General features: G+C 41.7%; 1 protein-coding gene across 2 annotated transcripts in view; it reads right to left on the reverse strand.

Moving 5' to 3' along the window:
* Positions 1 to 323: 323 nt before the first annotated feature.
* The window catches only part of LOC148032861 (uncharacterized), a 49,632-nt gene continuing 22,399 nt past the window's right edge, over positions 324 to 27,556 (reverse strand). For both annotated transcript variants that reach the window (XM_087683529.1, XM_087683528.1), the window contains exons 7-8: positions 22,279 to 22,342; positions 324 to 1,395 (exon numbers count right to left, since the gene is read on the reverse strand). In XM_087683529.1, coding sequence (XP_087539655.1) covers positions 653 to 1,395; positions 22,279 to 22,342 — 807 coding nt within the window. In that variant the 3' untranslated portion in view covers positions 324 to 652. The remainder of the gene's footprint in view (positions 1,396 to 22,278; positions 22,343 to 27,556) is intronic.

Genomic DNA, 27,556 nt, shown 5'->3' on the forward strand with positions numbered 1-27,556 from the left:
ATTAGCACTATTACACCACATGTTGGGGTGTCCATGAGATAGCAAGATTAACAAATGGCACTGGGACTCCCCTCATAATGTGAATAGGCAGAGTCGGTATCTCAATTAAACTTCACTTCCAGAAATCAGACTACTGATTTCTCTCACCATCCAATAGGAACACGTAATGATAAGTTAACTTGTTAACTACTTGCTGTTAACAAACTTATAACTATGCTTTATGCCCAAAGACTGACTGACTTTTTAAGCTCGTATTGAATCATATTAGCACTACTGCGCCACATGACATTATCAAGAAAGGAACTATCTCAAATCAAGTGAGTGTTTATTCCAAGCACTAAACCAACTCTGCAACGTGATACTGAGTTAAATTGGCATTTCTCACCTGATGCATAGGTGGACAAAATGATTTAAATCGTTTTCTTTCAAAGATTTTGGTAAATTATACAAAAGGTGAAAGCGTGGACTACATAAATTCTACAACAGGTGATCCTATGAATAGGATAGGTAAGTCAGCAAACAAGTCACCTTGAGCAAGAATGTGAATAGAAAGGGCAAACATCCTTCACCTAATGATGTTAGCTGAGAATGTGTTAGGATGCTTTTGGCTGGACTTCTTGCTCATATGCTCTAGTGGCTTGAACAACCGACATCACCGCCTTGAGTGATACCTGCTACTACGATGTAAATTATCGAGCGAATCCTTGGCATGTGCCGAAGCCCTTCTTCCTTCCAACTCAGCATACTCCCGTGAATAAGGCCCTCTTTGAGTAGGAGATGGAGTATGTGGTGAATGGTAGGACCGCTGACCATGGACAAAAGAAATGGGCTTGGAACCTGAATGTGGACCTGATAAAGGTGTCGGTCGCCGTGCCTCTTCATAAATCGGACTCCTACCAGAATCGGACAATGATCGACCCCAATGGGGACTTCCTGCTGGATGGCCGATGCCTGATCTTCCTGGCTCACTTGGAAATCGAGGGGACCCTTTCATGTACCCACCAGCATTCTCATTGGATGGCCATGGCTTTGGACTCTTTGAAAATGAATCATAACCAATCCCAGGAGGTGGAACATCAGATGATTGTCCCCATCGTCCACCCTCTAGAATAGAAGAGGCTGCTGCATAATGTAACATATGATTTGCCCGGCTTGACAACTTGTGCCCAGAGTGACCCATCCCAGAAACATCTGTTGAAGCAGCCCACGTACGCTTATCTGCATCATTGGGTATAGGAGCATTTACTCCAGGAAAGTTCACAGTCATTTTCTGACTAGTGCCCTTTTTACTTACCACACCCCCAACTATTTCACCATCCTCACCAACATTAATGTCTGGATCACTCTCATTTGCACCAAAAATAGTGATACCGGATGGCTCATCTTCTTGATCTTCTGAAAACAGAAACAACACCAAAGCAGAACATGAATACAGAGGAGTGAATTGGGATTAAGTGGGAAGAGGCAGAACAAGAACAAAGAGAGGGGGAAAGGGATGGGTGAAAGGGGCAGAACAAGAATTCCACCCCTCCCCACTTTGATAAGGTTCAATATCTTAATCTTTCATATATCTTTAAGCAAATGGTACGTGGAGATTTTCATCAAGCCAACTTCTTAGAAATGACAATACTACAGCAATTAAGACGCAATAAAAAGGCACAATTCTGAGAAACCATAAGTCCACAATGCTACTTATGAAATACACATTAATCAAAACTTTGAAATATTTGTTAAATTTTGAAAGATCTGCCTTTGCCAGTGTGTGTGCATCTAGTGCCTAACCCTTACATAAACAATTCACAAAGCAGAACTGTGTTAAGTACTAACATTTCTTCCAGAGTTATTTAGTGTCAGTATCCAGTTCCTCAATCAGTCCATCAATTATAAAACTTTAGTGTCAGTATCTCATTGATCATTGCTAGTAGATACCCTTCCCCATTCATTGTATCTCATGTTGCTTTGCACTCATTATTATATGTTTATGTTCTAATGCTTCTGATGTTTTGTGCTATCTGATGTGATACCAGATTGAAGGAATTTGCTGAAATGTACTTTGCTGATATTCTGAGCTCTGACAGCAATCTTAGAGGTTCTTCGTGGTCAGTGGCATTGCAGCTTAGAGGTGGTTGGTTGTGCTTCCTCCTGCACAACACATACCCAAGGCAAAAGCAAGAAAACAATGTACTACATGGGTATGCTCCCAAGTACAAAAAAGATGGGTGAGCAATCTCAGATGAGCTTCACCTAGCAACACTATAGAAGAACTTGAAGCGCTTCACCCTTTCGAACATCAAGGAAACTCTCCTAGAGGCCTGAGCTTTACGACTCATTCCTCCCAAAAAAATAACGATAGATTCCAAGATCAAAAGCATTCCCAGCTTTTTCCCAATGCTAAGGATAAAAGCCTACAAACACAAATGGCACGATGACTGTTGGTAAACCAGACTTCTCATTGCATGGACATTAAGGCTCGTGATGCGATTGACTCGGCCAATGCTGGCCCACCACTATGCCACGTATTGTTGCAATGTTGGCCAAGGCTTGTTAAATATACCTTGTATTTTCCTCTAAGTTGTTTTGGTGTGAATGCACCCTATCCATGGGGACTTTTTATACTGTTGCATGGGAGGGGCTTTTTCCTCCTATGAACACACTTGAGTGTATAGGTCTATATAACCTTAAGGATGTACCTTGTATTTTCATTCTCTTGTGATTCATTATAGTGAAGGCATTGTTGCATGCTTCTTTGTGTGTTTACTCTCACTTTGGATCTATTGACATGTGCATTTGATCCAACAATGGTAGAAAAGCCATTGTGCTACTGGCCTCGCCACCATTCAACATTGACGCATGGTTCCACCACTAGTTCCCACACATGGAATCCCTCACAGCATTCCTACCCACAACAGCTATCACACCAACCACATCAACTGCTGCTGCATAAGGAGCTCAGTTTGATCACATCAGCCAACCGCTGCACCTCAGAGCTTCAACTCTGCCCACCTCTAAAAACTACCATGTACCCAACCATCGTCCTCAAATAGGGTGGTAAATAACCTGATTAAGCACTATTTATAGCAACTAACAAATTCACAAAATTGAAATGCACACTTTACCATATAATCTTGTTGGACACCCCGTTGGCCCCAAAGTTGGCACCTCTTTCGATATTTATTTAACTTAATTGAAGAAGAAGTTGATGTACAATGGGATTCTCCCAATCCCTTTCGGTATTCCAACTCCCCTTGCTGTCCAAAATGACCAACAAGCCTTCAATCTGATTTGCCCCTTGATTTGGACAATCAATTGGCCTTCACCCGCTTTGATGGAGATGAAAAATACCCCAAATTCAATGCTTTTTTTGTCCCTCCACTTGAATAGGCTAAAAACAGCTTCAGCACTGTTGAATCTAAGTCTTGGAGCTTCCAATTTCTAGCACGCTTCTCGAGGCTGCTGCTAAACCCTGATTTCTGCTGCAAATTAGGGTTTACAGCAAAGAAATCTGATCTCAATGCCGTAATCTTTGGAGAATCAATTGGCCTTCACCCGCTTTGATGGAGATGAAAAATACCCCAAATTCAATGCTTTTTTTGTCCCTCCACTTGAATAGGCTAAAAACAGCTTCAGCACTGTTGAATCTGAGTCTTGGAGCTTCCAATTTCTAGCACGCTTCTCGAGGCTGCTGCTAAACCCTGATTTCTGCTGCAAATTAGGGTTTACAGCAAAGAAATCTGATCTCAATGCCGTAATCTTTGGAGAAAGGCTGTAGAAAGGCTAGGAGATGAGAGAGAATGCTGAGGAGAGAAATTTATGAATTTCTTCGCAAAGAACTGAAGAAAATTTGTCATTTACTGCTGCTCCCCTATCTCAACAGCTTGTAGATGCAAAGAACTGAAGAAATCAATCATTTATTGCTGTTGTCCTATCTCAATAGCCTGTAGATGCTGTCACCTTTTGTTGATTGGTCTTCTCCTGCCCCTGGCTACCTCAGAAGGTCCTCCAATGGCTGCAAATCAGACTAGCAACATCTCCTCCCTCTTTTTTGCTGGCTGAATACACTAAAAATGCCTCTCCAACCTCTAAATATTTTTTTCAGTCTTGCATGGGCATTTTTAACAAGTGGCAACCTTCCTCCAAATGGTTTTTCCAACATTATCTATGATTAAATATTAATTTACAGTCTTTAAATACTGAAAATTAATCTAATAATTATTTCGGTGCCCTGAAAAATAATCTCATTGGCCAATAATTAAATTGGCTAGGCAACTTCCATTTCCAAGTATCTCTGCGCCATCTTTGAGCATCAGATTAGCGTTAGCTACCATTAAAAGCCACTTCCCTAGTGTCACCAATTGACCCTTATGGCCAAATGAATGACCTAGACCAACAATTGGCACGAGATACCACCAAGTACCTGTGCGACATAACTTATAGCAACTTTTGTATTTGATATCCCGTGATTTCCTCAAGTCCTAGGCTTGTAAATTTACTCTAACCCCAATTACACCTCACATGTGCAATATTTACTTAACCATGTGATTAAAAATTAATCCACATGTTAAGTGAGGTTTCAAAAATACATGTCCTCATGACAACTACCGCCACCACCTATTGCCTCGAGCAATCACTACATCATCATCCATTGTCACCTACAACAGAATCATTGCCGCCACTGCCATTTGCTAGAACTGTTTGGTGGTGGTTTTGCCCCTTGCTGCCCATCATGACCCAACAGCTCCTTGTTGTCTCTAGCTCACCAATTCACTACCACCAAGTGCTCCCTGTTGCCACTAGCCTCCACACAACCATTGCCCACCTGTCACACATAGAGATAGCACTGCACTGCTAGTCCCGACCACCTTCTGTTAGAGTTTTGGTCATTTCCAATATGGGCACAAGCTGTATTATGACACTTCAGGGTAAATTTTACAATTTGGAGCAGGTCGGACAGTTCGTATGCAGCCAACATTATTTATTGCAACTGTCAGGGCAGACCGGGCAAGGCGGACGGGTGCCATGTAACAGCCTAATCACAATCACAGTAGATTTTGATATTTTATTATTTTATTTATCAATATGCTGCAATTGGCCAGTTTTAAACCTGGCTGACTTGCTGCATGTTATTTTACTATGGTTGGTTGTTTATAGCTAGCCTACCCATGGGTCACATACATTAAATGTTTTGCAGGTGCGAGAGAGAGAGAGAGAGAGAGAGAGAGAGAGAGAGAGAGAGAGAGAGCTAGCTCCAACTAGTGATACTTCTAATAGTCAACATTGTACACACACACACACATACTCTGTGTGTGTGTGTGTGTGTGTGTGTGTGAAGGGGTGAGCACAAGTATCAAGATAGTGTGCGCAGCAAAGGTGTATTCAGCAATAGAGAGTGTACAGAGAGAATGGAGACTCGAGATGGGTGTGTATCAGTATGGTACACACAAAGAATAAAAGAATGTATTTATACTCAAGGTACAATATACTTGGATGTATTCACATATACAAGTAAATATATACACAAGCAACAAAAGGGCCTTTACACCCAACAACCTCCCACTTAAAGGTCCTAAGTGAACCTTTAACCAACTCCCACTAGTCGAATGCAATGCTCATGTTGAGTCTTTGCAAGACTCTTAGTAAGAACATCTACAGGGTTATCATGTGTTTTGATCTTAGTCAGTGTGACTAGACCATTATCCAGAATCTGTCTAGTAAACTGATACCACAAATCAATATGTTTGGTACGTGCATGAAACATGGCATTCTTAGCCAGGCGTATAACACTCTGGCTATCACATCCAAGTATATGTGTTTTGGTGGATAACCCAAAATCCTTGACCAAACAATCAAGCCAAACAGCTTCTTTCGAAGCTTCAGTGGCTGAAATATATTCCACCTTACTAGTTGAGAGTGCTACAATCTTTTGTAATCTAGAGCACCAAGAAATTGCCCCACCAATCAAGGTAAATATGTACCCACTAGTAGACTTGTGAGTATCCAAGCTACCTGCCATGTCTGCATCATAATATCTCTGCAAATCTAACGTACCCTTTCCATAGCATATACATTTTCTCTGTGTGCCTTTAAGATACCGGAAGATGCATTTCACTGCTTCCCAATGTGCTTTGCCACAATTTGACATAAACATGCTCACAACTCCCACTGTATGAGCAATATCGAGTCTAGTGGCAACCATAGCATACATGAGTGACCCACAAGCTTAAGCATAAGGAGCACCCTTCATAGAGCTGGTTGCCTTATCATCTTTAGGGCAATTTGCTTTGCTAAGCTTAAGATATGGTGGTAAAGGAACACCAAGTGACTTAGCATCTACCATAGAAAAACGATCAAGTACTTGCTAATGTATTTTTCTTGTGAGAGAAATAAGAGCTGCTACTCTCTATCTCTCGTTACACGCACGCCCAAAATGTATTCAATTGCACCCAAGTCCTTCATGGAAGAGGCTGAATTCAGCTGTCTTTTTAGTGCATTAACCTGGCTTTTATACTTGCCTTTAGGTTTGCCATCCACACACTTGTTTTTATAGATCCATTTGTAAGAAATAGCTTTCCTATCTTTGGGCAATGGAACAAAATCCCAAGTATCATTCCGATATAAAGATTTCATTTCCTCCTACATAGCTAGCTCCCACTTTTTCTTTAACTCACATGATAATGATATGTGAGAGGCTCATCCTCATCTGTGAGTAAAATGCAATCTAAAGAGGGATCAAACCTCTATATAGGTCTCCTCACACAAGTAGACCTTCTCACCCAATGATCTGTGTTATCGGGTAATGAATCCACTCCAAAGGAATGTCAATGACCTTATTATCTGGTTGTTGAACTGCATTTTCAAGTTGATGTAATATATTTTCAAGCTACTATAATTCATTTTGAACATGCTGATTTTGTTGCCCAAGCTGATTTTTAGCATCCATTTGCTGCCCATAGTCATCTGCCACAATGATGATACGTTGATTATCATAACCAGCATTAAATGGAGTGGAATCTTCAATGGCTGATGGTTGTTTAAGTGGCTGATCATGCTGAAATTTCACTTTTTTTTTTGTCCAAATCACTAGAAGTACCACATCTCGGTTGCATAGCACATTTTTCATGCTTGGAACCCAAACTTTCATCTTCGTCTCCATAACCCATGAAGATGCCTCTATGGGATTCCATGCCAACTTTCGTTCTACTAGCAACAAGTACTTGTGCATAGCATTTGCAGCCAAAGAACCTTAAGTAGTCATATGAAGTAGGTTTGCCAGACCAAACCTCTTCAAGGATGCCACTTTCAAGTGCACAATGTGGAGATTGGTTGCAAATATGCACCGTGGTTTTAAGTGCCTCTCCCCAAAACGATTGCGAGAGATTAGTTGTGGATAGCATGCACTGAATCTTCTCACATAAAGTGCAATTCATTCGCTTAGCCATACCATTAGACGACGGATTATAAGAAGCTCTAAGGTCTCGTTTAATCCCATTGACATCACAAAACTTATTGAATTCTTTAGATACATACTCTTTCCCATTGTGTGTTCTTATGCATTTTAATTTTAAACCCTTTTGAGTACTAACAAATGCATAAACCTTTTAAAGGCGTCCAATGCCTCGCTTTTCTGCTTAAGCAAACAAATCCATAGCTTTCTAGAATGGCCATCGATAAAAGATACAAAATAACGGAAACCACTATGAGTTTTTATTGGCATGGTACATACATCAAAATGGACTAAGTCCAAAATACATGCCTTCCTAGAGGCTCCATAAGAGTATGAACTCTTTACACGTTTTCCCAAAACACAATCATCACAAAAGTTAAGCTTTGAGTTTTTCACATCAACTCTTCCAAGTGAAGAAAGTGTCTATAAAACTTTTTGGCTCATGTATCCAAGACACTTGTGCCATAACTCCATGTGTAACTGCACTTCTACAGCTGCAACAAACTTTCCAAGTAGTGCCTTGCAGCAAACATAATATAGAGTTCCATTTTCACCGCCTCATCTTCCACATTCCACCACCAAAGGTAGTGAAGTAACCCCTGCTATCTAACTGCCCAACAGAAAGCAAGCTCTTCTTAATGCGAAGTACATACCTAACATCATGAAAAATATATTCCTGGCCATTTTCAAGAGCCACGTGTATGGTGCCCATTCCTTCAATATCACATGCATGGTTATTCCCTAGGTACACTTTCCAAAGGTTACCTACTACATAAAAAGGAAAACACTCCAAAGATGGAATTACATGAAATGAAGCACCACTATCAACAATCCACAACTATAAAAAACCATCATGAGCAAACAACAAGGCATCTATCACATCCCTTTTAATGATATACATGTCTTCCATTGTCATTGCATGTGGATTTGAAGATACAACCAACAAACCAACATCTTTATCTTCTTCTATCTCTTCAATAACAACATTAGATAGATAGCACATTTGCCTTCTCTGTTTCTTTAGGGGTAGAGCTGTCATCCTTCTCATTCTTTTTGCCTTTTGCATTAACTTGCTCCTTGCCTTCTTGCTCCATTTTATAGTACTTGCAATTGGGCTTTTTATGCCCTTTACGTCCACACTAATAGCAAGTGACATCTTGTTGTTTTTCTTTGCTTTTGCTGCAATTTTTGTTCTTACTTGCAACATTTGACCTCTTTTCAATTTATCCTCTTACGTTGTAGGCTAATCCACTGTTTTTCTCACTTGTCTTGCATCTAATCTCCTCAAGCTTCCCATGAATCTAGCAAAGTCATGAGCAAGAAGACAACATTAAGAGGATAAACCCAAATGAATCATGAAAAATGTTGTAGAAATTTCATAAATTCTACAAAAACCCCAAATTTTAGGGTCCAAATATGTGCACAGATTACATTGAAATTGGCTCAATTGAGCAAAATTTCTCTTGTATAGGAAAAGCCCCAAAATGTCCGGAGCAAATGTGCACAACGTTTGCAATTTTTGGGTCAGATGTCACTATTTCACATGAACAGCATCAAATCTCGGAAAAGCCCCAACTTTCCAGGTACAAATCTTCACAAATCTGAGGATTGAGGATTGTGTGTATGTGCATAAACCCACATCAGTGAGAGAGGGGACAAACTGCAGAAAATGATAAAATAATTAAACATTTTGACGAATAAAAAATGACGAACGTGCTGCCATTGACCTACAACCATCTTCTGCTGGTCTCCACTAATCGTCGCCAGTAGTCGCGTGTCACCCGCCTGGTCCGTCTGACATGCCGCCTGCTTGGTCATGATCTGCCCTATCGCAGCTGAACAAAACCGACTGCTGACTGCCTGAAACACTGTCCAGACTGTCCTGTGCCTCACGTCTGCTGTCATCTGCATTTGACTCACTGCAGATTGATCAAAGCGAACACCAGCTGCCCCTGAACAAGCAAAACAATAATAAGCTGACTCCTTCGCACAAGCACTCTTGCCACGACTTTGATACCAGTTTGAAGGGGTGAGCAGAAGTATCCAGGTAGTGTGTGCGGCAAGGGAGGTGTATTCAGCAGTAGCGAGTGTGCAGAGAGAATGGAGACTCAAGATGGGTGTGTACCAGTGTAGTACACACAGAATAAAAGAACGTATTTATACTTAGGGTACGGTACACTTACACCCACAAGGGTGTGTTCACATGTACAAGTGAATATATACATGGGAGCAGTAAAAGGACCTTTACACCCAACAATGTTCACATCTTTTCTTTTCAATCCTCTTATATGCGGAATTCACTCCACTCTAACATGGTATCAAAGCAACGTTGCAAGGCTGATTACTGTGGGCAGACTAGAAGAGGAGATTTCAGTATGACACCGAGACTGCATTTTTAACATTCGAGGGCAAGTGGGAGGGCTATGCATCGACACAAGGCTAAAGCGAGTGGAGATACATGGGAATTTGGAAAGGAAGGAAGGAATTCTTTTTTATGCAATTTTTGTTGTCAAAGGAGAAAAGGCTGAGTTGTCAACCTTTTACAATAGGTTATGTGTTTTAATCGCCTTCAGCAGTTAAGGCGTGTGAAGAAGCAACAGAGAAAGCCCTAGCAAGCTGCCTTTCTGGATTCAAAGGGGGCTACCCTAGTTTTGTGCACGTTATTCAGGAGCCATGCCATTCGAAATAGATGTCGAGATCCGAACAATTATGGACCAGAAGGTCCCCATCTTACCATCTCTTCCACAAGATTACAAGCTAGATGGGGAGAACTACTACATTTGGCGGGTGATGATGCTTGTCATCTTAGAGTTTTATGATTTGGTGGAGCTCGTGACAAAGGCTATTGACCATCCATCAACCCAAGATCTTTTCAAACTTTCTTCACAAAAAGTGGTGGTTGTTGCATGTCTGCATCCATTCTTTCTTATTTCTTTCATGTACTAAAGCCATGATAGCCCATGTTGAGCATCTTACCAATGCATGAAATATATGGCTCAAGCTAGATCTATAATAGGATGACTATCATGAAGAGGATTTCTTTGGCGGTGCAAATGAGGACTTTGAATCCAAGCAAGCTACTTTCATGCGAGGGCATATGAACAAGCTTTGACAACTACAGATGCATGTTCACACTATTGGCAAGCGGATCTCCTTCAAGGATATGGCAATTACTCTGTTAACATAGTTTCCCCTAGGTTCAATGCAAGGATAAGAAGGATACCAAGGAGGAAAAGAAGACTACAAAGGACTCAAGAGCAATGGTTGCTCCTTCATCAACAGTGCTTCTACATTTGGAGGTTATTGAGCCTTCTCCACATGATCCATCTGATACAGTGTTGATGGCCCCACAATCTTGTGAGTGGATTATGAACAATCGCACTTCCCACCACATGACTCCTCCAAATACTATCCCGTATGCATCCAATACATGGGCATATTCTAATCATTGATAGTTCTTCAATTCCTATCTAGGGTAAAGGTGATATGTAGCTAATTTTGGATGGGCACAGTGGTGCTCACACTTCAAAGGTTCTTCATGTTTCAAGCTAGGGCTATCATCTCCTTTCGATCAGCAAGCTTTGTGGACTTGACCTCACATTTGACTTTGACAAGGATTCCTTTCAAGTTTTTGATGGAAAGGTGAGACAAGTGCTTTGCCAAGGGCACTAAGAGAATGGTGTCTATAAGATGCAAACTTCCCCAACCCTTACTTCTCTTCTTCTTACTTCTCAATCTCAATCCAAGCTATGGCATGCTCGATATGGTCACCTCAACCCAAAAAAATGTCCAAACCAAGGGATGCAAGCTCATCTTGAATCACCTCCATCCTGTGGATGTGATCCCTCGTCATAGGGGGACCTGTGACAAAAGCCATCGTAGCATCAACTCAAGAGATAATCGATGCTCAAATGTCGGGATCTGGTAGAGAGATGCCGATTTCTTCCAAACCTCTGCAGCGGTGCAAATACATCTAATATGGACAAGCACAAAATCTATATAACTCAAAAGGAAAAAAGAGTGGGCTTTGGCATTCAACAAATCCTAGAAAAGCTGTTGTATCCGCGGTCACACCATCATAAGGATCTACAATAGGTTGGAGTATAGGGATAGTCACAAATCCCAAAGGTCACAATCATTGAGAAGGCACTCTATGCACCACGACCATAGAGGGTAGTTCGTCCCATCCACCTTGTTGGATGCAGGTAGAGGGTAGGACTAGCACCGTCTCACGAGATGCCATCAATGCCAATCGGGGACTAGAAACCCAAAAGAATAAAGCAAGCAAGAGAGAGAGGATTGTGGTCAGGCTGAATTGTCCCAAACCACATGCTCCCCCAAAGCATACTCATTGGTCATAGATGTCCTTCAAAAAGTACATGCAAGAAAACAAAGATGCTGCAACTGGGATATCCTCCACTTGTACGGGGTCCGCCGTCGTTGGGCTGAACCAAAAAGGACTGATGGACACCGAGAAAGACTCCCTGTATCCAAGGTGGTGGAAGTGACTCAATGCTGGGCAGGAGCGGGTAGATCAGCAAAAAGCAGATATCCTGCCTGCAATAAATGCATTCAAACAGGTCAAAAAACCTGTGGCCTATCCAAGGTGGTGGATGTGACTCAATGCTGGGCAGGAGGGGGTAGATCTGCAAAACGCAGATATGAAGGGCAGGGCTGAAATAAATGCATTCAAACAGGTCAAAAAAACCTGTCGCCCAGTCGAGAAAGGGGCTGCCTGGCATAAAAACTAATCATCCCAGTAAACACAACAAGAAAAGGTGAATCTGTCCACCAAGAAACAGGCTGCCCAGCCTGCAAAAGAGGCTGTCCAAAGTGCTAATACCCCCTAGGGTGGGTAGAGACTGCCAGCAGTAGAATGCAGGGAGAAGAAGTGTGTGGCCACCTGGAAAAGGGCCGCCTGCACCTGGAGAAGTCCCGTCAGCTGTGTGTGGTGCCACCTGACTGCTAGAGCAGCTGCCCCACTGAAAACACAGAAAATGGAGGTAAAATCTGTGCAAAACACAGCCTGCCCTGCAAAACGCAGGCTGGAGAGGGCAAAAAAATAAGCCACCCAGCACTGACGTGCTGCCTGGGTGCAGAATGCAACCTGGAAATGGTGTGTCCTGCCCAAATGCAGCCTGCTGTAGGCAGTAAACAGGCCAGCCAGCATTGGTAGAGGCCGCCTGGATCCAAAAAGCAAGGTTCTAGGGTAAATGCAAGTGTGCAAAACAGTTTGGAATGCACCCAGCTGGATTTATCATGGACAGCACATTCCTCTTCGTAGATCTCTGGCTCCCACGCATGGCTCTAATACCATGTGAGAGTGTGCAACAAAAAGGAGAGTGAACACAGAGAGGAGGACGAGATAAAGAGAGAACATAGGAGAGAGAAGGAACACCTATAACTACAATGGCTGAAGGTACAAGGCTGCAATAGTCAGCCCCAACACACCTCTACACACCAATGTGGGCACCAGCTAGTAACAAGGGGATGAGAGAATGATGAGGGCTGGCTGATCACGAAGTTTCAATGATGGATAATGAGAGTGGAAGGGCAAGCCACCTATATATAGGTAAACTGGGGCCACAACTAGAAATAAAGTGGCCAAGCCCAACATATGGGAGCCCAAGACAGCCAAAAGATGCCCAAAAAGAAAGGCACTAATGTGCCCTAAAGCACATAAAATGACAAGCAAATACAATGTCAGAGCTCCTAATGTCCTCATCTGACTAGCTCACAGGTAGGAGATGACCACACAAGACACACATGACTACTAACAAATGCATATGTTCACATTCCAAAAAAAAGAAAAGAGAAATACATTCAAGCCGGCTTCCAAGAAACAAGTGTTTGTTGGCTACAGCTCTCATTCTCACATGGATACATGATATATGATCCCATTTCATGGGGTATCTATATGAGCCAAGATGTGTGGTTCGTGGAGTTCCCAACTTCAAAGGGGGTTGAGAAGCACCCTATTCTTGGAGATCCACGTGAAAGTTGGGCACTTGAGCCAGTTCCAATGGAGTCTGTGCCTCTTGAAGTTCCATCTACAAATAAAGAGATTGCTCCTCCACCTGCTTCCCCTCCGGTAGATGTTCCAAAGACTGAGGCAAGGGCAGAGCGGCTTGGAAAATATCAACCTCCTCCTCATTGGGCTCATGATACACTCCATGATGTAGAGATTGAGAAGCTTCTCGAGGAGTAGCAACCGCAAGATGGCCTACGATGATCTTGGAGGAACCAAGCACATTCCACCAAGTTTGTTTGTACTAACTATGGTTTGATGACTCATGCCATGCGGATAGGAAACTAACATCGACAAAGGAAGCATTACAATCTGATCATTGGTCAAAGGCCATGGAACAAGAGTTAGAGTCGATTGACTAGAATTACACTCAATATCTTGTGCCTCCGTCCACTCATCGCAAGGTGATTGGAGTCGAGTGGATCTTTAAGACCAAGTATCTCAATGATGGTACACTCGCGAGCACGAGGCACCGGTTGGTTGCCAAGGATTTTCCACAATAGCTAGGTGTTGATTTCCATAATGCTTTTGCACCCACAACTCGTAAGGCCACCATTCGGATGGTTTTAGGTCTTGCCAACCATAGGAGATCGTTGGGTTACCAGCTGGATGTTAAGTTTGTGTTCTTCAACAATGAGTTAAAGAAGAATATCTTTGTAGAGCAGCCTCCTAGCTTTTCTGGAGATATACAGGTTAAAGAAGGCACTTTATGACCTCAAACAAGCTCCTCATGCTTGGAATGAGAAGATGGACTCATTCCTTCAAGATAAGTTAGGGTATTGAAAGGTCTACATCCGATCCAAATTTGGGCATCCACATTATAGTTGGAGGGCATGCAATGTTTGTGGCTTATGTGAACAATCTCGTATTTACAGGTGACCATGTCCAGATGGTCAAGCTTACTAAAAAAGCACTCAATGAGAAGTTTGAGATGACGGATTCGAGGGTTCTTCACTTCTTCCTAGGTCATGAGATATGGCAAATTGAGAAGGAATCTTCCTCTCCGAGAAGCGGTATGTGTAAGAATTTTTTACTACTTTTGAGACACAAGAGTATCAAACTATTTCTGCTTCCATAGATCTGAATTGGAAGGCTACAACTCATACAAATTCCCTATTGGCAAATACTTCCTACTACAAACAATTGGTTGGGTTGTTGATCTAGCTTTTGAATACTCCGATTGATTTGTGTTTCCCTGTTGGTTTGTTTGCAAGAATTAACAGTGAACCTAAGCAAGTTCATTGGCAAGCCGCCTTGAGGATACTATAGTTCCTAGGGAGTACTTTCAACCTTGGCCTATTTTATCTAGCAAGGGCAAGTAGTTCGGCTTTGGTGTTACAAGGTTAACAGGGATTGGAGATCTTGACCATAGAGGGTCGACAACAATTTATTGCTTCATTTTGAGTATAGGTGCTATCTCATGGAGTAGCAAGAAGCAACCCACAATTGCCCTATCATCTACAAAGGCTAAGCATCAAGCAGCTTGTGCTACCGCTTATGAGACTATTTGGCTTAAAAAGTTGTTGAAGGAGCTTGGATGTTCACAACCAAGAGCTACTACCATTGAACCAAGCATGGAGCAATTGTGCGATTAATTCAATAGAACATGAATGAGAATGAAAGAATTAACCGATGCACAATGATACTCCATCAAGAATAAGGAGTGTATTGATGAGTGAAAGAGGCTCAAGGTGATCACACTAAATAAGGAGTGTATTGATGAGTAAAAGAGGCTCAAGGCAATCACACTTAATAATACCACACTTATGCAAATGAGGCACGAAGTGTCTTTAAATAATAAAAAATAAAACCCTAACAACTTAACCATCATAGGAAACCCCAAAATCAACCCTAACCCTAGTGTCACTCACGAATGTGCACAAAAGCCTAGCAGCCAAACACTTTCAGGTGAGCATATGAAGGTGGCTTGCTCGACCACGCTTCTTGGGAAACTCCCCTCCCCCAAAGACCTGTTTGGTGACGAATTAATTAAGTTAACAGCCTCTGCCCAAAAACCATGGGTTAATACAGCATGAGACAGCATTGTACGGACCTTATCCTCTATGGTCTGATTCATACGCTCTGCAACTCCATTTTGGGGTGGTTTATGAGGGGCAGTGAGGTCCCTCTTTATCCCTTTGCTGTCACAAAATGCCTGAAAGGCCTTGGACACATATTCCCCACCATTGTCAAGGCAAAGACACTTAAGTGTCTTATCAATCTGATTTTCAGCCAATGCCAAGAATTTTTTAAACTTGTCTAGCACTTCATCCTTGCTACGAATAGAGTAAACCCATACCTTTCATGTAGCATCATCGAAAAAGGTGACAAAATATTTATTTCCCCCTAAAGATAATCCTCGCATCTGACAAATATCCGAATGTACTAACTCTAGAGGAGAAGATTTCAAAGAAAGAGACTTTTTATGAGACGTCTGTGCATGTTTACCATGAATACAATGATCACAGTGCTCAAAATCAACATAACAAAAACAAGGATAGTAACCCAAACGAGAAAGCACTTTCATTCATGTTTGACTCATGTGTCCCAACCGGCCATGCCACAAAGAAACGCTTGGCTGCTCAGTCACAATGACAACATGATCACTCACACTAGATACATGAAGAGGATACAAAGTATCACTTTTACAACCTCTGGCAATCACTCTTAATCCCTAACAGATCTTCCATTTTCCATCACCAAAGGTGGTATGAAAACCATCATCATCTAGCTGCCCTGTGCTAATCAAGCTCTTCTTGAGCTGAGGTACATGCCGTACATGCTGAAGTCTAAAGACATAGCCATGCTAAAGTTGTAACTGCACATTGCCAATACCTACAATCTCACATGCATAGTTGTCCCCAAGATGGACAACACCATGTCGACCCCCTGTATAGGCAGAGAACCACTCACGATGAGGGGTGACATGAAAGGAAGCATCTAAATCGAGAATCCAGGTATACATGTCATCATCTGTATCTGCAAGTAAAGCATGTGCACCAAAGTGTGAAGAGACAAAGAGTACCTCATTCCCACTGTCACTGTCATGAGTGACTACATTCACCTCTTCAATTTTGACACAGCTCTTCTTAGGCTGACTCTCTTTCTTCTCTTCCTTGCTATCATCTCTCTTCTTGCCCTTTTCTTTCTCTTTCTTCCATTTGTAGCAGTCATGTTTAAACTGACCCTTCTTGCCACAATGATGGCATTCAACATCTTTGCCACGTGATTTACTACGTCCCTTGCTATCAGATTTGCCTTTCTGCAGTGATCTGCCCCTAGTATGCAAAGCACTAGAAGACTTACTGGATGCATTGTTTTGCCGATTCATTTCTTCCATGAGGAGAGCACTCTCTACATCAGCATACAAAAGAATCGCATTAGAATTGCTCATAACAATCCTGAATGTATCCCAACTCTCTGGTAGAGTGCAAAGTAACAACATAGCCTTAAATTCTTCATCCATCAAGAATTTCAAGGCAACCAGCTAGCTGAAAATGGAGTTAAACTCACTCAAGTGAGTAGACATTGTTGTACCCTCTTTCATACGCAAATCCAAAAGCTTTTTCAGCCAATACACTTTGCTTGCAGCACTCTTCTATGCATACAAATCTTCCAGCCGAGTCCAAATAGCATATGCAAAATCCAAACCTTCAATGTTAAACAACAAGGCAACAAAAATCGATAGCTCGATGGTTGAGCGTGCAAGCTCATTTAACTCATCCCAATCTTCCTCTTCCATGTCTGCGGGCTTTGCCCCTTTGGTCTTAATTGGCTTTGCCTGCTTCTTTTGCAATAGGATATTGTGGCACTGTTTTTGCCAGACTACAAAGTTATGTGCTACTTCGAGCTTCTTTATGTGCATGAGATTACTACTGTCACTGCTGCCAGCCATTATTTTCAGCCCAAATGTGACCAAAAAATTCAGCAAATGCAAGCCCAAACTGTCACACAAGTGACCAAGGTACAAGCAAGTACCAACTAGCAATAAATGACCACGTAGAAGCAAAAATTTCAGATCTGTAAGTAAATTTTCAGAAGCACCAAACCATGTGCTACAGCATTCCACAACTGATTACAGCTGTTCCAAGGGCGAATACATCACAGTACATGAGAAGTCCCAAATTTTAGCTGCAATTTCTGTTGTACATGTACCCATGGCATAAAATTTTACATGCACGGTCAAAAGCCCCAAATTTATGGGTCCAATGTTGAGAAATTTCACTCAGATGAGCAAAATTTCAATAACTTTGGCGAAATCCCCAATTTAAATGCGCACAATGTCCACAATTTCTGACGCAGATGCCTCGATTTTGCATGAACAGCACTCAATCTAGAAAAGCCCTAAATTTCTGGGCCTAGATTGCACAAAAAAATTCAGAAGCACCAAACCATGTACTACAGCATTCCACAACTGATTACAACTGTTCCAAGGGCATATGCATCACATTACATGAGAAATCCCAAATTTAAGCTGTAATTTCTGTTGTACATGTACCCACGGGCATAAAATTTGACACACACGGTCAAAATCCCCAAAATTCTTGTGCTCAAAGCATCAACCACACATCTGCATTTTCTCTGTCATGCATAGAACATGCCAATTTTGCCAAAATAGAGCAATTTCAGCAAAAACCCCAAATTTTCCAAGTGTTGGATGTCCAAATTACATGGAATTGAACCTGCATGTACATAGAATGACCAAATGGTGCACAAATTTTGCCCAAACTGCAAAAGCCCCAAATTGCATGGGATCCAATTTGCATCAATGTCGAGAAATTGGATAAATTTCAACCCAATTTGTGCTTGTACATGAAAAGCCCCAAATGTCGGAGGCAGAATGTCACAAATTCCTACAATTTCTAAGACAAATATCATTGTTGCATCTTGCTCGCACTAAATCTGGACAAATCCCCAAATTTTCCAAGTCCTGCATGCACTAATTTCAGTGAAATTGAAAGAATTTCACTAAAATAAGAAAAAACCCCAAAATTCCTAGGCAAATGTGCACCGACTTTGCAATTTCTAAGTTAGATTGTCCAATTCTGTGTTAAGATCCCCAAATTTGGAAAAAGCCCCAAATTTTTGGGCTTGACTTGCACGGAAATTTGAGTTGTGCCTCCACGCGTGAACCCTTGGTAGGGGAGCTTCAAAAAAAAAAAATTTAATGTTGAATTAAAAAAATGTTGAACGATAGGTCAACGAACCCGCCATGCACGTCATCGCTTGGTACCTGCTATCGCATCGCATGTCGACAGTCTCACTAGCTGATCCGTCGCGTGTGGAGGTTGCCACCAATGATTCCGTCGTGCAGCTCGCTTATCGCTGCAACTACTCCTTCACGTGTCGATAGTTGCGCTCGCCTGGTCGCGACTGCTAGTCGTCACCAGTCGAACAATCATCGCCCCACTGCCAACCGTCACCCCATTTGCCAATCCTGCTCGAACTCCGAGAGGTACGAATGCCTCAACCGCAGCTCTAATACCAGTTTGTAGTGACAGGTCAGCACGAAGATCGAGACAGTAGGTGTTCGTTACGCGCGGAGAGACACAGAGAGAGAGAGAGAGAGAGAGAGAGAGAGCAGAGCAGAGAGTGTGCACAATTTTGGGTACAATGACGAGAGTGTACCACTTTAGGTTTTTAGATAGATATATATGTGTAAGTACAAGTGCTAAGAATGTGTTCACACCCGAGCACATTTAAAGGCAGGAGGGCCTTTATTCCCAACAGTCTTAGTTGATTCTTTTCTAAAAACCTAAAGTGGTACACTCGTCATTGTACCCAAAAATCGTGTTCACTCTCCTGACTACTCTGCTCTCTCTCTCACTCACACTCTCTCTGTTGCTAGTAAGGACTCAGTATCTTGATCCTCGCGCTTCCCGTCACTACATTCACATGCAATATTTGAGGATTTTCATCCAACTCATCCAAATCACCTAATTCAACTCTAATTCTAACAAATTTCAGCTTGCTGCCCCAACATTTCTATGTGTAAACGACCTAATAGTATCTACATCAGCATTCGTATCAGTTGTAAGCTCCTTTCCTCATTTTGTTTTTTAGCCATTTTTTTCTCACGCAACTATTGGGACCCTCCTTACATGTATCTATGGATGGATGGATACATGCATACATGCATGTGTCTATGTATTGTGTACATCCACATATACGTATACATGTACTTACTTGCATGCATGCATGTATACACACACGCATATTCTACTCACCAATGCCAAGGTATATTGCTTAACCCTAAAGTTCCTAAGGTATAGTTCAAACAGATCATGAGACTCCCTTATTAAGGTGGCTTTGGGAAACTAGCATACATTATGTCTCTCTCCACACTTTCTCACCAATGCTAATGTATATTGCTCAACCCTAAACTTCCTAAGGTATAGTTCAAATAGATCATGGGACTCCCCGACTAAGGTAGCTTTCGCAAACTAGCATACGTTATGTATCTCTCTACACTTTCAACACCAAGGTATATTGCCTAATTCTAAACTTACCAAGGTCTAGTTTAGACAGATCATTGCACCCTTCAACTAAGGTCGCTAGGATCATATGTTACATATCCAAGGATGGTATGGCCATCATTAACCTACATCAAAGTGAACCCCAACTAGGAAAGCTTGTGATCAAAGATCTTACTCCAACATAGTAGACCTTCTCCACAAGACCATGGAATGATACTATTATCACCTCCATGGAATGTAAGCTTCAAAGCCTTCTAAGAGTATGGCAAAGACTTCGAAGAAAGTCAATTCCAAAGTCCCTAGGATGCTAAGAGGGGATAAATAGGCAACTAGGATTCTCAAGCCCCCAGGGTGCTAGTAGAAGATTGATAAGTGGCCTATATGGGCATCCCATAAGGACACGCGGAAAATAGCTAAGGGAACACATGCTAGCAGGATGTTGACAAGCACCTAGGAATCTAGAGCCCCCAAAGTGCTAGGAGGAGATTGATAGGCAGCCTCTTATATCATATGGGCATCCCATAAGGATTCAAGGGCAATAGCTTGGAGAATGCTCCCACTTTGAATGGACAATTTGAAAGGTAAAGCCATCCCAGTCAATCAAAGTATGGATAGACATTTGTCAACATGTTGATGGCAAGTCATTGCTCAAAAACCAGGGATGGTGAATCACAAGGGAATTGGCACCGTCTTGAACATAGTTCTCACACAACTACCTTATAAAGTGCTTGAAGCCATTGTGCAAAATTATCTAGCCACCACAAGGGGCCCTTTGGGTGGCAAAAGTCTTACCCTTGGGTACGTTTGGAGTCTTCCTAGGAGCCACACTTAACTACTAATTACTTCATGGTGCAAGATAAGCAACAAAAGGAATCTCGGAATAGTCTCAACCAATATTGGCTCATTTGAGAGGGAAATCTTACAAGATTGATCCTCATTTGCTTGATAGGATTGACACAAGTGCACAACCCTGAGTAAGAGAGTCTAGTTTTACTTGAGCTCGATTGAGATTGAGACATATCTTCTTTGCATGGTGATGAGGACTAGAGACCCACTAATAGTAGGCATTGTGTTGGGCATAGCATTACAAATCCATTCACACAAGCCTTCTCAAGGAGCTTGTGGAACAACTACCATCTAAGGGTCGACTACACACACAAGACTGGTAGACATATCTTCTTGCACAGCATTACAAATCCATTCATACAAGCTTTCTCAAGGTGCCTATGGACAATTGTCATCTAAGACAAGTCCCCTTTTATTGTGGTTGGTTACATGGCAAGGTGGCTATGGCAGTTGCTAGATTCAAATGCAACCAAAGGGGGGTGTCAAAGATGCTCCAACTAGTGCCTACAAATCCCAAGATATTGCCTATGGGGATGTGAGCAAGTGCAGTTTGTGTGAAGGTGCCTTCAGTCTTGCACCAAGGAAAGCCTAGTTTTAGTTGTATAAACTACGGGCTCTCTTTTGACAGTCAACCAAGTTCACGCACCAACTTTATGAAGTTGAGATACATAATACCACTTTGATCCTCCAGATTGGCTCATGTGTGGTTGGGTTGGAGGCACTCCTTTAGCAAACAGGTTCTACATCTCAATCAGAGTGTTAAATTTCACCCAACAATATATCTAGAAGGTGCAATGTCACCTATTATTTAGCAATGACCAAGTCTCAATGATCACCATCCTAGAGCTCTAAAGCACCATCCACACCCTTAAAGAACACTTAAATCACTTACAAGGAGACATGTGTTAACGGCAAAAGCTCGAGTATATTACTTCTATACTTTTTGTTCTCAATGCCACCTCAATTGGATTTCCACTCCCTTGCCTCGACTTCTTTTCCCGTTCTCCCTAGACCACCTTGTGAACCCTTTTATTAATTTGGCTCACCTTCACCTCTACTAGCCATTCTTAAAAATAAGCCAGCATGAGTATATACTATCTAAGCTCACACTTGCAAGCCCTATATTCTTGCACATTAAAAGAGACTTTCGAATATAGACTTAAATTAGGTTGTCGTTATCTAACTGGTGTATTGCATGTCAATGAGCTCTTCAATAAAAATAATAGCTTCCTCTTGAGCTTTCATGCACAACAAAGAGGGCCTACAATGCATGTGGAACACATAGGTTCATTTCTCTACCCATCACCTCTTTTACCTTTGAATAACATTCTCATATCTATAACGAGAAATGTAGAATAAAACCACAATCCTCAAATAAACTGCCAAACTGATACACCTTTCATGAATGTTTTCATTTTTGTCATATTGATTTATAAACCAAATCTGAACGTAGAACTTCTAAAATATACCAAAAGCACATTACTCACCAAGATATCCAGGGGGGTACCCCAACTCTCGCATTCGATGAAGCCATGGTGGAGGATCATGCTCCTACGTAGGGCATCAATAGATTTAGTCGGTATGGTTCACAAATCAAATGATCTTTTATTATAAGAATCACAAACACATAAACTTTGCCATCATAAATAATTTCAATATCAGTATCATCAACAGAAGGCCTAACTAAAAACATGCTCAAAGGCCTTGCTCAAAAAGCAAGATCACATATGCAACAACTTTATTTCCTGTCTTTTGATCTATGTTAAGTTTATAAATCTCTTTCAAGTCAACAAGATGCAATTCCTTTCAACATGGAGGATAATATAGCAACAAAATGATACATGCCTTCAACAAAGCAATTGTGTTACTCGAACTAGGAAACCACACTATCAATTGCGCTACATGCTTTCCCTTTTGGTCCCATCAACAGTAGAGAGCATGATGGCACTATTCGATATGTACCAAAGCAAACCCAACATGCTGACTTTTTAAATTGTATTGTGGTTGCTAAGTTGTTGATCTCAATGTGTAACCAATGAGGATCAAGGTTTGCATGGTAGCATTGGAATGTGTGCATGCATGCCTCAATGATTCGAGTCAGCTGCTAATGTATATTCAACTAGAGGACAAAAGAATAGGCGAAATTCTAGACCTATAGGTGGGCTGATTTGCATGCAACAATAGAGGGGCAATTTGGGGCTTGATGTTGCTGGTCATTTACAATCTACATGCAAGTGTTCTTGACCCAATTTCTGTGTGCATGTACTTGTATTGATGGCCAATTTGAATCCTAATATTGTTGGTCATTTGTGACAGCCCAAACTATTGGAATTTGTAGATATATCAGCCTATATCAAAGCAGTACAAGTTAAAGAAAGACAACAGGGGACACCAGTTTTTGTGCCAATCAGGTATCGGTTGTCCACATTCCAAGTGTTAAAGTGTTCATGTCAATTTTGTGAATTTATTGCTTGCTGTAAATTCCTGTAAATCAATGCATTTTAGAGTTCCACCACCCTTCATAAAAAGGAAGGCTGGTGTTAGTTGGGCTCGTTATTTCCCATTCTAGGGTGGTTTCTAGGCCATGCAAGGCTAGAGAAGGCTGTGAAAACAGTTTGGGGGCAATTGACAAGAGCTGATGCACAATCTAGTGCAAAGGATGGCAGCTGAGCCTTAATTTGGATAGTCTGACAGCAATAGAACCCTACTTTACAGCTGATTACTACTGTCAAGGCAAGTCTATGCGATAAAATCAGAATTCTCTCTCATCTTCATCAACTCTCTCTCTCTCTTCAGCCATCTCAAGAAGCATCCCTTCAAAGCTAATCCATGCAACCTAGGGATTTGCTAGAAACCTAAGAGATAACAACAAATCTAAAGAAGATTTGCTCATCTACAGTCAAAGTGGCTTGCATGCAAAAGGAGAAGACCCAATTTGTGTCTAAATGTTATTGTAATCAAGGGGCAATTTGGGGATAAGTGCTGCTGGTGAAAGGTTGGAAATCGAAATTTTCTATTTCTTGTTTGTTCTCCCTTATCTATATCACACGCATGCTGAATCTGGCAATGGAACTTGAAGATTTGAGCTTTGATTTGAACCTAATGTGTTGTGGATTGATGATTTGCTGTTCTCAATGTCCAGGGAGCAAGGATTAGGGTTTCCATGACAACATCGGGATGTGTGCGTACATGCCTCGATGATTGAGGAAAGTTATTGTTGTGAATTCAACCAAAGGATAGCAAACTGGGTGAGATTCTAGGTCTACAAGTGGGGTGATTTGCATGCAATAGGAATGGATTCAATTTGGGCTTCCTTGATTCCACAATCAAGGGGGCAAATTGAACCTTGTGATTGCTAGTTATAGTGGACAACAAAGTCTGGAAAACGTGCGTTCTTTGTGACAAATCTGCTTCAAACAATGTGGATTAATCAATCCCTACATGAACCCAAAGTGTCAATGAGGGTACCAAATCAAGCTGATGATAGATAGCAAACCAAAAGACAGAGGAGAGTCCCGATTATTGGAGTATGCCAAAGATCTACAAAGTTGAATGATGACCAATTGGAAATGGCTATTTATAGCTAGAGACCAAAAAATTTTACCAATTGTTGTTGTCAACATGTGCTAAAAAAGGCTGACCTCATGCATAAAATGTTGATCACCTCAATCAAGTGTAAGCACACCTTCCAGCCACTACAAAAGAAATACAAAGGACTGCAAATAATCCTTAGCCAACATGAATGTAGGGACCAATTAGGCACGGAGATCGAGACAAAGACTGTCGCTACACGCAGTGAGAGACAGAGAGAGTGAGTGAGAGCAAAGTAGAGAGTGAGCACGTATGTAGGTACAGTGACGAGTGTGTACCTTTAGGTTTTTAGATAGATATATATGTGTAAGTACAAGTGCTAAGGGTGTGTTCACAACCGAGCACATTTAAAAGGCACGAGGCCTTTATTCCCAACAACCTCCTATCTAAAGGCAATGTGCCTTAAGAGGAGAAAAAAAATCAGCTAAGGCTACGTATGTACAAAGCTGAAATACATATATCTATCCAACTCCTATCATATGTCGGCAATGAGCAAACCGCTTCGCTAGAAGACCCTTCGTGAGAAGGTCTGCAAGGTTATCATCTGTATGTACTTTGACAAGCTCAAGGCTTTTGCTGTCAAGTACATCTCTAATGAAGTGGTACTTCACCTGTGTGTACCTTGTCTTTGCATGAAAGACAGGATTCTGTGCTAGCATGATAGCACTCCGACTATCACAATGGAGAACAAGTAACTCTGTGATGCCAAGCTCTCCCACCAGACGTGAAAGCCATAAAGCCTCCTTGCATGCCTCAGTGGAAACAACCACATCCTCTACCTCTGTAGTAGACAATCCACACTTTTGTAGCCTGGAGATCCAAGAGACTGCTCCTTCTATGAAAATAAACACATACCCAAAAGTGGACTTTCTGTGAAAATAAACACTTCTATGAAAGCCTTGAGACTGCATGTATATATCAAACTTATGACACCATTCTCTTGGTGCTTGTTTCAGCCCATACAAACTCTTTTTGAGTTTACATACCATTTTTACTTCCCTTGTTCAACAAACCCTTCACGCTACTGCATATATATGTCTTCATGCAGATCACCATGTTAAAACGCAGTCTTTACATCCATCTGTATGAGCTCCATATCCACAACTGCAACCAACCCCAAAATGGTTCTCAATGTAGTCATCTTGACTACAAGAGAGAAAATCTCATCAAAGTCAATTCCATGCTCTTGCTTATACCTCTTTGCAACCAATCTTGCTTTATACTTTGCTGAGGAACCAGAAGTGACCTTCATCTTGTAAACCCATTTGCATGGAAGGGATTTCTGCCCTTTAAGTATCTGCACCAAGTCCCAAGCCCATTTTTCTCAAGAGATTCCATCTCTGACAACATGGCTTTATACCATTTCTTGTTGTCCTGTCTGTCCATTGCTTCCTTGAAGCAAGATGGTTCATCACAGTCTGTCAACATGATATAATAAGCCACATTAATTGCACTAGAAACAAACCTGTCAGGTTGTCTAGTAGCCCCAGACGATCTCCTAACCCAATGGTCATTGTTTGTTGGCTGTTCTTGCAAATTTCCATTTTCAGCATGCTGTCCTGGCAATTCAGCCTGCAAATCAACATTAATAGCATGTTGTCCTGGCTGTTCCTACACATGTAATGGCTCATTTTCATGGGCAATAGCTGGCTGAAAATTTCTTGCATTTACAGGTTCATTTACAGCAGGTATTTGCTGCTGTACAGCGGGCACATTTTACTGTCCAAAAGGTATTTCTTTCCGGAATACTACCCTACGGACCTCCTCAGTCTTTTCGGGCTATTTGTGCATGCGATCTTCCCGGAATATAATATCATTGCTATGTACTACTTTCCGTTTCTCGGGATCCCACAATCTAACACCATTTCACCCTCGTCACCATATCCTAGAAAAATGCATTTACAGGACTTTGGCTCAAGTTTGTTGCGTTTTTCTTTACAAATGTACACAAAAGCCTCACAACCAAACGCTTTCAGATGAGCATATAAAGGTGGCTTGCCCAACCACGCTTCTTAGGAAACTCCCCTCCCCCCCTCCCCCCCCAAATACCTGTTTGGTGACCGATTGATCAAGTGAATGGCTGTCATAGCAGCCTCTACCCAAAAATCATGGGGTAATGCAGCATGAGACAGCATTGCACGGACCTTACCCTGTATGGCCTGATTCATACGCTCTACTACTCCATTTTGGGGTGGATTATGAGGAGCAGTGAGCTCCTCTTTATCCCTTTGCTATCAAAAAATGCCTAAAAGGCCTTGGACACATATTCCCCACCATTGTCAGAGCGAAGACACTTAAGTGTCTAATTTTCAGCCAATGCCAAGAATTTTTTAAACTTGTCAAGCACTTCATCCATGCTACGAATAGGATAAACCCATACTTTCCATGTAGCATCATCGACAAAGCTCACAAAACATTTCTTTCCCCCTAAAGATAATCCTAGCATTTGACATACATCCGAATGTACTAACTCTAGAGGAGAAGATTTCAAAGAAAGAGACTTTTTGTGAGACGTCTGTGCATGTTTGCCATAAATACAATGATCACAATACTCAAAATCAGCATAACGAAAACAAGTCAAGTAACCCAAACGAGAGAGCACTTTCATTCTTGTTTGACTCATGTGTCCCAACTGGCAATGCCACAAAGAAACGCTTGGCTGCTCGATCACGGCAACAACATGGTCACGCACACTAGATACATGAAGTGGATACAAAGTATCACTTTTGCAACCTCTGGCAATCACTCTTGATCCCTTACAGATCTTCCATTTTCCATCACCAAAGGTAGTATGAAAACCATCATCATCTAGTTGCCCTGTGCTAATCAAGCTCTTCTTGAGCTGAGGTACATGCCATACATGTTGAAGTGTAAAGACAAAGGCATACTCAAACTGTAACTGCACACTGCCAATACCTGCAATCTCACATGCATAGTTGTCCCCAAGATGGACAACACCATGTCGACCCCCTATATAGACGGAGAACCACTTACGATAAGGGGTGACATGAAAGGAAGCACCTGAATCAAGAATCCAGGTATGCATGTCATCATCTACATCTGCAAGTAGAGCATGTGCACCAAAGTATGAAGAGACAAAGAGTATGTCACTCCCACTGTCACTGTCATGAGTGACTACATTCACCTCCTCAATTTTTACACTGCTCTTCTTAG

Source organism: Lygodium microphyllum, chromosome 8, assembly GCF_053477565.2.
Source record: "Lygodium microphyllum isolate KBCC chromosome 8, Lygodium_microphyllum_v1.1.10, whole genome shotgun sequence".
In the NCBI taxonomy this organism is placed as follows: Eukaryota; Viridiplantae; Streptophyta; class Polypodiopsida; order Schizaeales; family Lygodiaceae; genus Lygodium; species Lygodium microphyllum.